Below are 14,996 nucleotides of genomic sequence, written 5' to 3'. Positions count from 1 at the left end.
TTCCTACCTGGTGCCACACATCAGCCTTGTTTACATCTTAGAGAAAGGTGGAAGGTGCCCCTCTGCAGGGATGCTGCAGCCCACAGCTCTCCTGCAGGGCCTGGTGGCAACGGGAGGCTGCGGGAGTTCCAGTAACTTCCAGAAGAGACTGTTGATGCTTCTCCCAGATCTTCCTAACACCCCCATTTCCAACAAAATGCACCAAGAAGGAATAGCACTCCAAGAGTCCTACCCGAGTTCTCCATTCCTCGCCTTCCCCCACAAAAGCCCGTTCATAAACGTCCCCCAGAAGCACAAAGAAGGCCTCATGCAGAGTTCCCACAGCCCGCACAGCGGCCCTGCACAGCGTATGAGACAAATTTCCTCGCGTCAACCCCTTGCCAAGGCTCGTAGTGACAACCGCCGAAGGACAGCCCTGCGCGCCTGCACCGCACCCGACCGAGACCTGGTGCAAGCACACGCGCGGGCACGCGCATGTGCACACTGGCCCTCGAACCCGCCCCCTGGAGACGCCGGGCGTCCCTAACGACCGGTGCTGGCCGCGCGGGGGCCCTTCCGGAAGAAAAGTGCCTGGGTACCCGGAGCGGGTGAGGTGACCTCCGGGAGAGAGAACACTCAACTCTGGTTCTCCACTATCGGGCTGAACTCTCCCTGCCCCCACTCTTGCCCGCGGGGTGCCCTCAGCTCACCCGGCCCGAAGCCCGCAGATGGCCCCAGTCTTGGCTCCCACATTTCGCATGGCGGGGTAGTACCTGCAGAAGGCCCTCCAACCCCACCCATTTGAGCCAGACCGGTGCCTCCTCCCCTGCCACAGCCACTGTCTGCAAACTGGCCCAGAGGCTTGGGTTTGCGAGTGAGGGGAGGCGGGAGGGTGGAGAGGGGACCTTAAGAAGGAGGAAGAGAAATGTGGGGCGTCCCGTAGGGTAGGTCGTGGAGGAGAGCAGCCCTAAGCCCGGGGCCCCAGTCTTCTCAGGAAGGCTGATCCCTCACCCCCCACCCCAGCTCCTGCGGGCTGCACCCTCCTGCAGGTCCAGAAGCTTCCGCACCTTTTTCCCTCCCACAGCGGGACTGGTTTCCCTGGGTTACCGAGGAGAAGCTCGGGCCTCATCACCCTAGGCGGGTTGGGGGAGGGACTCGCTGGCCTTTGGAGATAAGCTTCCCCGCTGCGGTATCTGAGCTGAAGGTAGGGATGAGGGGTGGAGAGAAAAGGCGCGGGTCCTTTTTAAGACAACAGACTTAAGTGGACGAGTGGGAGGAGGGCCAGGCCCAGGGCTCTGAGAAGGGTGCTTGTTTCACTCCCCAGTGACCAAGCAGGCTGGGCCTGGACCCCGACAGAGAAATTTTTTTTCCTTCTTTTGTGATTCCACAAATGGGGAATTCCCAAATGGGGATTTGGTAGTGACCTGGCCTGAGGTAGGATCTGACATGATGGGCATGAAAGAGATCAGGGAAATGTAGACAGAAGCCCAAGGCCCTGAGGACAGATGCCTGAGCTGAAGGAGAGGCTGGCTGAGAAGGCGTGGGAAGCACCAGAGAAGTGGGTGGAGTGCTGGGGAACTGGGGGGGCTGTGCCAGGTAGCACATGGTTGTGTCCAGGGGCAGAGGTGCTGGTGGGCCTAAAGAAGGCCAGAGGCTTCAGCTTCTCGGTTCAAAAGAGGGAGGTGAGGACAATTGAGGACCAGGGGTGTGATGAGCAAAAAGGAGAGAGGGCTTCCTCCAGCATCTTCAACTTTCCCATTTGGGCAGGTGGGAGGAGCCTCTGCCCAAAGCGGTTAACTGGGAACTTGAGGAGGATGCAAAGGGTCTGAGACCTCCTCTGAGAGGACGGAATGTGTAAGAGATTCAAGCATTGAATCCTAGGTCTATGAGGAACAGGGAGGGCAGTGTGAGCTGTGGGGCAGGCGAGCACAGCTCTGCAGGATTCTCCTGGGTCCAATGGGGCCTCAAGCAGAAGGATACAGGCCACAGTCCAGTTCGGTGGAAGGACCCTGTACCTGGCAGTGATATAGGGGGTGAGGGAGACTGGATTGTTCAGGTCAGCACCAGAAGGGGACCCTCAGGCTCCATACTAGTGATGAGACGAGAGCGCTCATGAGCTGGAGAAATTGAGAGGTCCACGGGGAAAGTGCTGTGAACAACCAGCCTGGGGCATTTAGGCAGCAACCCCCACATCTCACTAGTTCTTATGCTTTTGTGCACAGAGTAAGAGAGGACTTTGAACAGACATCTGCTGAAACCTCAGCTTATCCACTTACTAGCTATGTGACACTTAGCAAGTTACCGGTACTTAAGCTTTCCTTATTTGTGAGATGGGAATAATAGTGTTAAAACAACAATAATAATCCTCCACAATAAATCTGAAGATTTCATAAACGTAGGAAGGTCAGGCATCTAACGTCTTCATACAATATCGAACCCATATCTTGAGTGCTGGCTCCGGGCCCAGCACTATATGAAATGTCTCACACACATTAGCTCCTTAATCCTCTAGATAATCCTATGAAGTAGGTACCATTAATTACCATTTCCATTTATAGATAAAGAAATGGAGGCTTACTGGGGTTAAATGACTTGCCCAAGGTCTCTCAGATGCTAGGGAGCAGAATGGAGATTCGACCTTAGGCAGCGTAACTCCGGGGTCCTTAGCCAGCTGCTACACTGCCTCTTGCTGTGCACATGCAACTGAGGGCCTAGACGTCAATAAATTGTAGCTCTATATAGGCAAGGATACGGTTCCCAGAATACTTGTCCACCGGACACAAGCCATCAAAACTAAGGACAATCTGGCCAAACTGGGAGCATCTTATCACTTTATATTACCTGTGCCTGGGCATGTAGAAAGCAGACCTTAAGACCTAATCCTTTGAGGTGTGGCCTGAATCTGACTTCAGGACCCTGGACCCTGGTCCTGAGGACTCAGGGTGGGGACCTGGAAGGGAGGAGGATTGGCCTTCCCCCCGGGATTGTGGTCCTGGGGTGGATTGGCTTGATGCTGGAGACATAGCATGTGAAGCCCAACAGGCCCATGAGACAGGTGCCAGGCGATGAAAGGTCCCTGAGCATGTCCCCTCTCCCCCATCTCAGAGCATGTCCCCCTTAGATGAGGACACCAGGTGGTGGCACAAGAGGTACTCACTGCTGTTGGCCCCAACCTTCTCCCTGGAATGTCAGGGAGGATTCCTGCCCCGGAGGACTAGAGTCCTGAACCAGCTTCCAGCCTTCAAACTCTGGGATTCTCTGACTGCCCGGGGCGTTCCCTAGGGAGAGGAGGCTCCAGAGCGGAAGGTGACTGCTCTGCCACTTCTGGGGCTGCTGTCTATGGGCCCTTGGGGGCTGTATGGGTGAGGCCCCTGGATAATGTATGTCTACCCATCCCTGCAGGCTTCCAGGAAGGATTTTGCCACCTACTACCCCTCTCAGCTGAAGACTGGTGATGCCCAGGCCAGACTGAGGCCACCCTGTGAGGTAGGTCTTCTGCCTTCTCGTTCTCCTGTGGGCCCTCCCCACTCTCTCCCCACTCAGTGGTACATTCTCCTTCCCCCCTTCCCAGCTTTGTTTTTGGATCTGAAACTTATTCACACTGAGGTATGGATGACTGATAAAAGGATATGGGTATATATTTCATTTCTGTACACTTAAACTGTCAGAATAATACATCAAATGACTTCCAAATTATTTTAGTTTGTTACATTAGCGTCAGTATATATTTCATAACTTACTACGTTTGACCTAAAATGAGATGCATTTTTAAACAGCAGTTCAAGGTTAACATACGAATATATACACACCTGTGTAATATTAAGATTTTATTTCATCAAGGGGAAAAGTGCATTTTAATGTAACAGGGATCAAAGCCTTATGTTAGGAGCCTGACATTCCCACTGTGGGGTGCCAAGGCCTGGTTGCCCTCCCAGCCTGGAAGGCCCTCCCTGACAGGTCCTCTCTGTGTGAAGATAGGACTCCTACTCTCCAGGGAACATGCTTTCTTCTTTCCAAGTGGAGAGTAGGAAAGTGTGGGGAGGGGGACACACCAAGTGACTGTGAAGAGCAGTGCACTGTACTTAGAGGCAGGAGTCTGCCCTCAGGGCCTGGCCCCACCCCTCCTAATGTCCTAGGGCTAGTCAGTTCCTAGAGCTAATCTTGTCCTCAGTTTCTTCATCCATAGAATGGGGCTAAGAAGCCTGCCCTGCTTCCATTGTAGAGTGCTTATAAGACTCAAATGAGAGAAGAGTTAGTTCTGAAAGGAGCTTGTAAGTGTTAAGTGCTGAGTTGTAAATTGCCGATACTGACCTATGGCTGGAGAGATGGGAGTTGAGACCGGAAGCTCAGGATGGTCAAGACAGGAAGAGGCCACAGGAGTTAGAGGTCAGGCCCTGTGCATAATAGCCTGCGGACCTTTGGCCCTTCTCGGCCATCCCCTTGAACTATTTCATCTACTGATTGAGTAGCTTACCCATAATTTCATTCACCAAACAGTGAGCCTATCAAAATGGTCAGGACTCTTTGGTCAGAAAGGGGCAGAAATCCAACTCAGCATCAGCAAAAAGGACTCATCAGAAGACGCCCAGTTAGGTCTCAGAATTGAAGGAACCGCGGAGGAACCAGGCAGTTCTGGGGCCTCAGGGACTAGGAATGGGGACTGAAGGTAGCCCGGTGCTCTCTGTCCACCTCTCATTCCTGCTGGTCTCCACCAGGCTTCTTCCTCCCGCTGCAGACAGGAAGGAAGGGAAACTGCTGCCAGCAGCAGGGCATCCGAATCCTTCAAGGACAGATGTCCTCTGTCTACCTCCAAGGACTCTGATTGGCTCGCATCAGGTGGCCAGCCTAAACCAATCACTCTGACTGATACAGGACACTTCTATTGGCCAGAATTTATTATCAGAAGGGGGTGGGGCAGCCCAAAACACCAGCTACCTCACCTAAAGCAGACCTGATGTTGGCTAGGAGCTAAAGACCAAAATGAGTAGGAAACAGTCCCTGCACCCCCAGGAGCTCACAGTCTAGTGTGGGTGTGGGGAGAAAGTAGTCATTCCGATCATTGAAGTGACACAGGTACAGGGGCTCTGATAAAGGGAGGGATTGTTTGGGGGTGGGAGTGGGGGACAAGAAAGGCTGAAAAGCTTCAGAGAAGAAGTGGTGCTTGAGCTCAAAAGGACCCTTGCTTCCTTGGCTGAGAAGGTAGAAAAGGCATTCCAAGCAGCGGGGATGGCATGAGCAAAGGCTGGGCAGCATAAACTAGCCTGAGGTATTCCAGATGCAAAGAGGAGTTTATTTCAAACAGAGCATCCAGCCACGGAATACCTTCCGTATTGAGCTGAGGAAGCTGAGCTGTACCCAGTGAGCGGCGGTGAGCCATCAAAGGGCTCGCACAGAGGCCTGCCAGGGTAACCGTGGGAAGGCTTGATGTGAGAGGACTGGTACACTGGATGACAGACTCAGGGGCTGTACGGCTGAAGTTACGATCCAGGCAGACCATGAGGCCCTGAGCTAAGGCAGCAGCAGGAGGGAGACCACGGGCTGCTGGGGTGGGAGGCAGAACTGAGACACTCCAACAGTAACCAGATGTGGGGGGCCTGAAGAAGAGCAGTGAGTCCCCAGCTCCTGGTTTAGGCACCGTGGTGGCCCTGGCCAAGGTCGGGAGCCAGGAGAAGCAACTTGGGGGAAGCACTGAGTGCTCTTGGGGGGCAGCTGAGTTTGAGGGAACTGGGAGGCCAGTGGACCCAAGTCTGCAGCTCAGAGGATAGGTGAGAGCTGCCATCCATCAAAAGGAGTGAGGCAGGGTGACGGCCTCCTACAACAGAATCCCGAGGAACCGCAACTTGTGCAGGGCAAGCAGAGTGAGGGGAGCCTGCGCTGGAGACTTTGAGAGAATGATCAGCGCAGGAAAGAGAGCCCAGAGGGTGGCAGGCTTGTGGCGGTGGAGAGGGCAGGGGTCAGGCGCACGACCTGCCAGGGAGGGACCACACATCACATCATCTTCGTAACATGAATAACAGCAAGGCAATGAGCTTGTCTTGCTCCTATCCTTTTAAACGTACTTTGTTTTGTATATTATTCGTTTTTAATAATAGATTTTTTTTTAATTGGAACTAAAGTTCTCCTTAGAAGAATCCTCCGTGTTCGATAATAATTTGTTTCCCAAAAATACTTTTTGAAAAATCAAGAAGTTCTTAAGTGAAAACGATCAACTCTGACCTTATTATGAGGTTAATGGTTTCAACATTTGCCTTACAAATGACATCAGACCTGGGGCCACGGAGGTTTCTATAAACATCACGGGACGGTAGGGGCTCTCTTTTATACCAACCATGCATGTGGAGCCCATGGAGGGACGCTTTGCCCCTTCCTTTCAAAGAGATGGTTCTGGGCTCTGGGACCCACCCCGTTTCAAGTCCGGCAGTGTTCCACTCAGAGGTGGACTGCAGGCTCCAAACAGCCGCAAGAGCAATTAGGACCAGACCTCGGGAGGAGATGCCAAGTCCTGAGACAGTGAGGCATTAGGCAGTGGGGCTGGGCCCACCCCGCTTCAGAGGGTGCCCCCCTGGCCCCAGATGAGGTTGCCCAACATGTGGCCTCCCGGGAGGAAGGAAAGGCATCACCTACCAGGATGGTGAGGGCAGACAGTATTTTGGGTAACACCGGGAGAGCCAGCTCCAGGGCAACACCTGCCAGTCACCTGGGGCTTCCCCTGTTAGGCTGGGTCCCGCTCCCTTGGGTGTGGCCCTTATGTTGTCTTGGGCTGCATGTGGGACTGAGGAGGACACAGACATGTTTCAGGCCAGGACTTTGGAGGGAGCCCAGGGGTGGAGCTAGCAGGAACAGGGCCGGCCAGCGGTCTCTACCCTCTTCTCTTGCCCGGAAGGCCAGGCCCACCTGTCCTTCCATCCAGCCCTGAACACCACCACCGCCACCTTGCCCCTCACATCTCCCGTGGAGATAGGGAAGGGTCTCGCTCAAAGATATCATCTCAGGTCAGCACTCAAGAAGCAGGTGTCCAGGTATCCTCTCCCCAGCCTGGGACCCCTGTCCTTAACGCCTTCATCCTCCACAGACCCCCTCCAGTACTCTTGAAATATCATCAATATTATTCAAATATTATTTCAGAGAAATCTCCACAACAGCCTGCCTACGTAGGAACATAATAGTATCCCGTTTTACAGATAAGGAAACCAAAGCTCAGCTAGGTTAAGGAACTTGGCCAAAAGTCACAGCAAGTCACTAGCAAAGCCAGAAATACAAACTCATCTGACACCTCTAAGAGCAACCCCCCCCCCCATACAGCCACACCCTCTGAGGAGCCATGAGTCAGAGGGCACCAGTCGGTGATTCCACAATGCAAAACAGCCTGTGAATTTGCATTTGATTTGCATTCGGTGTCACAAACAGAGATATCCTCCATACACTGCCCTCTTCTTTGTCTCTCCCTCTCTTTCTCTGACACACACACACACACACACACACACACACACACACACACACACACACAGCCAGGCTCTTCTTCCTTGAGATGCCTGGCAGGCTGGGGAGCACCATCTGGTTCCCTCCATCTGCCAAGGACACCTTCGCTGGTTCAGAGTGTTCCTTCCCACGGGTCACTACACAGGACCCAGAGTCAGGGAGCAAATCTGAGGGGAAACTGCCTGAAGGAGGAACTTCAGGCCGGGCAGCCCCATTGCTGCTGCAGTCCCGGGGCAGGAATGGACAAAGGGGAGGGGCCCCAGCCCCTCCCCCGCCCTATACACCCTCTGTCTTTGGTCTTCAGCCCCAGATTTAGCTGCCTTTTTGCCTCCCACAACTTCCCACTGCTGTCTGGAATGCAGAGAGGCTGGGAAAACTAGAAGGAAGACTAGGATGGGGAGATTGAAGGGAAAGGGGCCCAGAGTTTGAGCCCTCACAGGGGAGGAGGAGAAGGTGCTGGCATCCGGCAAGGCGTGGGTCTGGATTCCCCTCCCCTTAATCTCTCAGCCTGCCCTGTCCAAAATAGTAGCCACCAGCTACTTCAGATTCTGAAGGCTTAGTATGAAAAAAATATATAAAATATCTCAGTAACTTTTATATTGATGATATATTTCAATGATGCTATTTTGGACATATTGGGTTAAATACAAAATTAGTTTCACCTGTTTCTCTTTACTTTTCAATGTGGCTACTAGAAAATTTCAGGTAGTGTATGCGGCTTGCCTTTGGGCTTGCTTTCTATTTCTGTTGGCCGGTGCTATTCCCAAGCCATCCTCTGCGCCAGGAAGTTGCTGTTCTGTAAAATATTTAGAACAGGGAGCTGTTTTGAACGAAATAGTTCTTTAGTATACCTCGGTCTTTTGGCAATAGACACCTCCCCAGCCCTCACCCTCAGAGGGGCAATACGATGTAATGGTAAGAGCATGAAGTTGATAGACTGTGTCGAAGTCCGTCTTTTGTTATTTTTTTTTATTAGTTTCAGGTGCACAAGACAAAGCAAAACTTAGACGTTTATCATTTATATCCCTCACACTGTGTGAACCCCCCTCCCCCATCCACTATCCCTCTGTACGTTCCCCAAATTAATTTTCAAACCGTCTTTTGTTATTTTTAAGCTGTCTTGACATTGAGCAAGTCAGCTAACCTCTCTGTGCTTCATTTTTCACATCAGAAAAATGGGAATATCACAAGCGCCTTTCTCAAAAGGCCTTTTGTGAGGATTAAATGAGTTAATATGCATACTAAAAAAGTGTCCATCATACAGCAATTACTGGTAATTACTATGCAGTTATCGCATAAAATTTGGGGCTGTCCCTTGCTACAGTGTGGAAGTATGCTATGCATTCACTCCTCCCAATCATCTTATTGGTAACTGTTATCCTCATTTCACACTGGAGGCATTTGAAACTCAGAGAGGTTCAGTAACTTGCCCAAGGCCACACAGCTAATCAGTGGGATTTGTACCTGGACCTGCTCTACTCCAGAGACTGTCCCTCCAGACTCTGTGCTACCTCTCTTGGTAAATGCCCACTGAGACCCTCCAAAGTAACACTTCTACCCACCCCTCTGGCTCCAGGTGCCCATCAGCCAGTCACCAGTATGCAGGAATCCCTAGCAACACCAGCACCCTCAGCTCCCAGCCGCTCCTTCATCTCCATCCAGGACCCATCCTCCACTACAGATCAAGTTTTGAGCTCAGGTCCACAGCTCTCAAAGCCCTCAGTCCCACCCCCCGTGAAGTCCAGGGGCCCAAATTCTGGGGCTGGTGCACATCGGCTGCGCAGGATTATCGCCGAGGATGCTGAGTGGTCACTGGCCATCGTGCCCCTGCTCACAGAGCTCTGCATTCAGAACATTGTCAAGAACTTCCCAAGTGAGTCTGTCCCTGCCTGAGGCAGGAGGGAGAAGGCCAGGATGGGGCAGGGTGGGTGGGGACTGCCTGGAGGAGGGGCCTTAGATGCTGGGCCCTGGGGCAGCCACTTCCCTCTCACTCAGCATCCTCATCTCCACTCAACACTTCTCTTCACCCCTGCGGCCGGGACAGTTTCTCCTGCTAGCCCTATTTCCAGGCCCCACCAGACTCACACCCACACTGTGCCCTCCATGCCTATGCCCTCTTCTCACCTTTCCCATTCTCTCCAGCAAAACCCAGCCCAAACCCTATCTACCGCCTCCTCCAGAAAGCCCTCCTTGGTTTTGATCAACCTTCACTCGCTTGGGGTCTTCCATGGCATGGATGTTCTGCACTCTGTGCTCTGTGTATGTTCAAACCTTTCAGAGATGAGTTGCCAGCCTCTTTCACTGGATGGGAGTTCTCTGAGGACAGGGCTCTCATTTTGTCTTCAGCACCTATCACCACCTGACCTACAATATATTTGCTTGATTTGTGTATTGTTTGCCTCCCCTCATAAGAGGGAGCGCCTTCCTCTGTTTTGTTCACTCTTGTACCCTCAGCACTTCGAACAGCGTCTGGCACATAGTAAGTGCTCAAATTTTTGTTTGTTTGTTTTGAAATGAGAGCATCAAATCAAATTGGGAACCTCTGAAGTCAGGGATTGTCTCCACCATCAGACTAAGTGATGACTGAGGGCTGGACCTGAGATTCTTCCTCAGCCTGGGAGCTCCCTGAAACCAGATGCTAAGATATCAGCCTTCAGGCATGGAACACCCCAAAGCCAGGGGCTATGTCAGCCCCCTCAGACTGAGACTTCCTCAGAGTATAGTCTGTCTGCTCTCTCACACTGGGGCTCCCTGAAGGCAGGGGAGGGTATTCCCTGTTGTTGGTGCCCCCAGGTAGGCCCAGCCCAGATCACCCTTCCGTCCCCAACTCAGCGACTCCTGCTTGCCTTCCTCTGTTCCCAAAGACAACCCTATCCTGACGCAGCTGCTCCCAGAGCACCAGCAGAAGGTCCTGAACGACCTGTCTCCTGACCTGCCACTGGCTGTGACCGCCAACCTGATCCACGATGAGAGCTACTGGCGCCGCTGCTGCATGCATCGCTGGCCTGTGTGCCACGTGGACAGCCATGGCGGCAGCTGGAAGTGCATGTTCTTCGAGCGGCACCTGGAGAACCTGCTAAAGCACTTCATCCCAGGCACCACGGACCCCGCGGTGATCCTGGACCTGCTGCCGCTGTGCCGGAACTACGTGCACAGGCTCCGTGTGGATCAGTTCCTTCCGCCCGTGCATCTGCCTCCCACGCCGCGGAGTGAGGACCAGTCCGACTCCGGCAGCGAGGGAGAGACGGAGGAGCCCACCAGGGACCACTACCAACTGAATGACCTGGTGGCTGGCCTGAGCCAGTTGGAGGAGCTGGACCTGGTGTACCGTGTCAAGGACTGTGGCATGAATTTCGAGTGGAACCTCTTCCTCTTCACCTACCGCGACTGCCACTCCCTGGCGGCTACCATCAAGGCATGCCACACTCTCAAGGTACCATCCGCCCCCAGCCTTCCTCCATGTCCCATTCTCAGCGTCTCTGATTCCCTGCCCTCTCCTCTTCCTCCGCTATCGTCATCTTTCTCCTCCCATTTCCATATTCGTTGACCAAGCGTCGTTTTTATGCACGCTGCACCCAGGTGGGTTCTGGGGAGGCTGAGACGAACAAGGCACTGCCCTCCCCCAGTTCACCAGCCATTTATTCATCCAACGAACATCTGCGCTCCAGGCCCTGTCCTAGGTGCTGAAGACTCAGCATTGAGCAAAATTATACCATTTGTGCCCTGTGGAGCTAACTGTCTAGTGCGATAAAAGGCACTCATCAGCAATCATATGAATGTAAAATTGCAACTAGGGTAGGGCTGCCAGATTTAGCAAATGAAAAAAAACAAACAGGCTGTCCAATGAAATTTGAATTCCAGATATACATCAAATAATTGTTTAGTATAAGTATGTCCCGAATATTCTGGTTGGAAGAGGGAGAGCCCGCCAGGAAATCAGAGAAGAACAGGGGACAAGGTATTGTGTCACCAAGCCAAGGGAGGGCTGTGTTTCAAGAAGAGGGGGTAAGCAGCACTGGGGTGAGATGGGGATGGAACTTAGATGGATTTAGCAAACGTGGAAGTCCTTGAAGGGGTGCTATGTCCGTGGAGTGCCAGGAGAGAGGCCAGAGTGGAGTGGTTTATGTAGAGAGAGGGAAAGGAGGAAACGGGATGACTGCAATCAACTTTTTCAAGAACTTGGCTGTGAAGGGAGAGAAAGGTAGAGTAGTCAATAGGTGAGGGGTTCGGGTTTTCTTATGAAGAAACTGCCATGTGTTTAAAACCAATGTAAAGTTCCATCCAATTGCAAGAAAGTGGTTGCGTACAGAACAGAGGCCCACATTCATTGACCAAGGAAGGTTCCTGAGAAGGCAGGAGAGGGCAGGTGGCTCTGGGCAGAGGGGAGAGTGGATGTGGTGGGTAGCAATGGGTTTGTGTTTGGTATTAGGAAAATAAGGGATTCCCATTCAATGGCTGGGGAGGTGAGGGGAGATTTACTTGCTGAAAGGAGGCTGCAGGGTGGCCCCTGAAGTTTGAGGAGGCTGGAGAAGGTTGAAATGGTTGTTGTAGATTATGAGAAAGTATGTTGGCCAGAGAAACAGAGTTGAATTTGCACACAGCATTGAGGGCCTAGTGGTGGTTCCAGTGAAACCAACCAGTCCTGTCGTGTGACGTTTTTCATCATGTCAGTTGCCTGGGCACAGACATGCAGAACATAGAGAGAGGGCTGGATCCAGGTTCGGAGCTTTGCCAGATAGATGCGATGAAAAGACAAGAAGGGCTAAGAGGACTGTAAAGAAAGGAGAGGACCGAAGGATAGGGAGAGAGTGGAGAGGCCAGCCACTCCGAGGTCTCAAGGAAGAGGGAGGAGTGGAACCAGCCAGTGAGAAGGGAAGGGACTGGGGCGCCCATCCCCAACACCCACAGTGTTAGTTCCACCCCCTTCTTTTATCTTTTTTTCCCCAACCCATCCATTCCCTGGTTCTCACCCTTCCCACTTTCTCTCTCACTCTTACCCTGGCAATCTCCTTCAAAAAGTTCCTCTGTTTGCCACGGTTGATCTTAGCCAGCTGAGGAGGGTGCAGTGAGGGGCTACAGACCTGGATTCGAAACCTGCCTCCACAACTTCACCCCAATGTGACTCTGGGTAAATGAGGCGTCTACTCTAAGCCTGTGTTTTTTTTAATCTGTGAAATAGAGAGAACTCGTTCTATCGCACTGGGATGCAGAGGGTGAGAGACAATGGTTATGACATGTTCTAGCAGCATGCCCAGCACATAGTAATTTCTCAAGAAATGATAGCCTTTTCCGCCTACTACCTACCACCAATTCGGCACCCCTCTGCCATGCTAGGCAGGCCTTACCCAGCCAGGTGACCACTACAGGGTGAGCAGAAGCTCCGGCCTCCCTGTGGCTCCCCCCTCTACCTGCAGAAGGTAGGTAGGCAGGCAGGCTATCCCTGGCTGCCAGGTGCTGGAGACCCCTTACCTGCCCACAGATCTTTAGGTTGACCCGAAGCAAGGTGGACGACGACAAGGCACGTATCCTAATCCGCAGCCTCCTGGACCACCCGGCCCTCGAGGAGCTGGACCTGTCACACAACCTCATTGGGGACCGTGGCGTGCGCGCGGCCGCCAAGCTGCTGAGCCACAGCCGCCTGCGTGTGCTCAACCTGGCCAACAACCAGGTGCGTGCCCCTGGCGCCCAGTCGCTGGCTCATGCCCTGGCACACAACACCAGCCTCCTTTCCCTCAACCTGCGCCTCAACTGCATTGAGGACGAAGGCGGCCAGGCACTTGCCCACGCCTTGCAGACCAACAAGTGCCTCACCACGCTGCACCTTGGCGGCAACGAGCTGTCGGAGCCCACGGCCACGCTCCTCTCCCTGGTGCTGTCCGTCAACACCACGCTCACCAGCATCAACCTGTCCTGCAACCACATAGGACTGGTGAGCCACAGCTTCTGGGGCCTTGCGGGTGGACATGGAAGCGAACGGTCAGGGGGTATTTACAGGGTGATTGCTAAGATCACAGGCTTTGCCTGGTTCAAACCCCAGCTCTGCCACTTAGCACTTAAGTTCCTTAACCTTTTGGGGCCTCCACTGTCTCCTCTGTAAAGTGGGGATAATAAGAGTATCTACTTCTAAGTGGTCTCACTAGAAGGATTAAATGAGTTATACTTGTGGCTTAAACAAGAGGAGTATTCATTATGTCCCATAATCAGAAGCCCCAAGGTAAGGGGTTCTAGGGTTGGAAAATTCCTTGGCTCGGTGCCAGCCTCTGCTCTGCCCACTCCAGCCTCATGTCCTGGGGCCTCTCTGATACCCCTCATGTGGTCCCAAGGTGACTGCTGCAGCCACCTGGGGCCATGCTCAGAGGCCGACAAGGGGAGAACACTCCCTCTTTTGTTCTCTTTTTGGAATAAGGAAAATCTTCCCAGAAGCCATTCCCTCCAAATTTCCTCTTCACATCTCATTAGCCAAGTTTGTCTCACGTGCCCATGGCTGAACGGAAGGAATGCAATTACCATCATTGCCATAGAGACATGTTTTTCAAACCATTGCAGTTGAAAAATCAATGTCGTGAGTCTTGAGCACCCTTTTTCTTATGGAACAGGATAGAAGGAGATAAGATAGGAATAGAATAGAAAATGCCAGTGTACTGCGCAGATAGGTTACGTACTGTTCTGTGAAATTTTTGTTCCAGTCACATCTCTATATAAGTGTGTGTGTGTGTGTGTGTGTGTGTGTGAGATCCTGGGTAAGGATGTAAAATGATCCCTTCCTTTGTACTCCTCTCCCAGGACGGCGGGAAGCAGCTCTTGGAAGGCATGTCAGACAACAGGACTCTGCTGGAGTTTGACTTGCGCCTGTCTGAGGTGGCCCAGGAGAGCGAGTACCTCATTGGACAGGCTCTCTGTGCCAATCGTGAAACAGCCCGCCAGAGGGGCTTGAATGCCAGCCACTTCATGTCCCCACTCACCGCCCAGGGCCCTGAGAACCCTTCAAGATAGGATGAGGGATAGAGCTGGGCAGTAACCAGACCTGGGTCGGTACCCCAGCCCTATTCTTCATTTCAGGCCCCCACCATGCCTGCGGCAGAGGGATGGGGGAGGGGGAGACCATGAAAATCCTTAGGGTGTGATCAAGGGTTCTATGGATAAAGATATGGGGAGGGGGAGGGCCCTTAGATGGGGGAGAAGGGGATGAAGTGGGACCCAGCCCTCTACCCAGGGAGAGGGACCCCCTAAAACAACTGACTTCTTCCAGGTATAGGGAAAAGCAGAGGGACTGTGCCTGCCCAGCTCTCCCACAGGGTCCCCCATCTCTGACTCTCCCCCCACACGCTACAGCAGACCTTTGTCTGGATCTTCCACCTTCATCCCTGCAGATGCTACCTCCCTGTTACTTGACTCTGCTTAAGGGACCCAGCTCTACAGGCCATGTCATCACCGCATCCTCTCCCCCAGCCTGGGAAGGGGGAAACAGTGGTGACGGGAAGGGCTCAGACCCAGGGGTCTCCCTCGAAAGCATCTCATGGGAGGAAGAGTGGTGGTGG

At 52.9% G+C, this 14,996-nt stretch overlaps 1 protein-coding gene across 1 annotated transcript; it reads left to right on the top strand.

Moving 5' to 3' along the window:
* Positions 1–489: 489 nt before the first annotated feature.
* DRC5 (dynein regulatory complex subunit 5) lies at positions 490–14,918 on the top strand. The gene is made up of 6 exons (XM_019734716.2): positions 490–587; positions 3,382–3,465; positions 9,035–9,331; positions 10,323–10,891; positions 12,938–13,387; positions 14,242–14,918. The coding sequence occupies exons 3-6, from the start codon at positions 9,058–9,060 to the stop codon at positions 14,449–14,451; spliced, it is 1,503 nt and encodes a 500-aa protein (XP_019590275.2). The 5' UTR covers positions 490–587; positions 3,382–3,465; positions 9,035–9,057; the 3' UTR covers positions 14,452–14,918.
* Positions 14,919–14,996: the final 78 nt, after the last annotated feature.

This window comes from Rhinolophus sinicus, linkage group LG05, assembly GCF_036562045.2.
Source record: "Rhinolophus sinicus isolate RSC01 linkage group LG05, ASM3656204v1, whole genome shotgun sequence".
Lineage (NCBI taxonomy): Eukaryota > Metazoa > Chordata > Mammalia > Chiroptera > Rhinolophidae > Rhinolophus > Rhinolophus sinicus.
The sequence above is the reverse complement of the archived record's forward strand: the minus strand, read 5'-3'. Positions and strand labels throughout refer to the sequence as shown.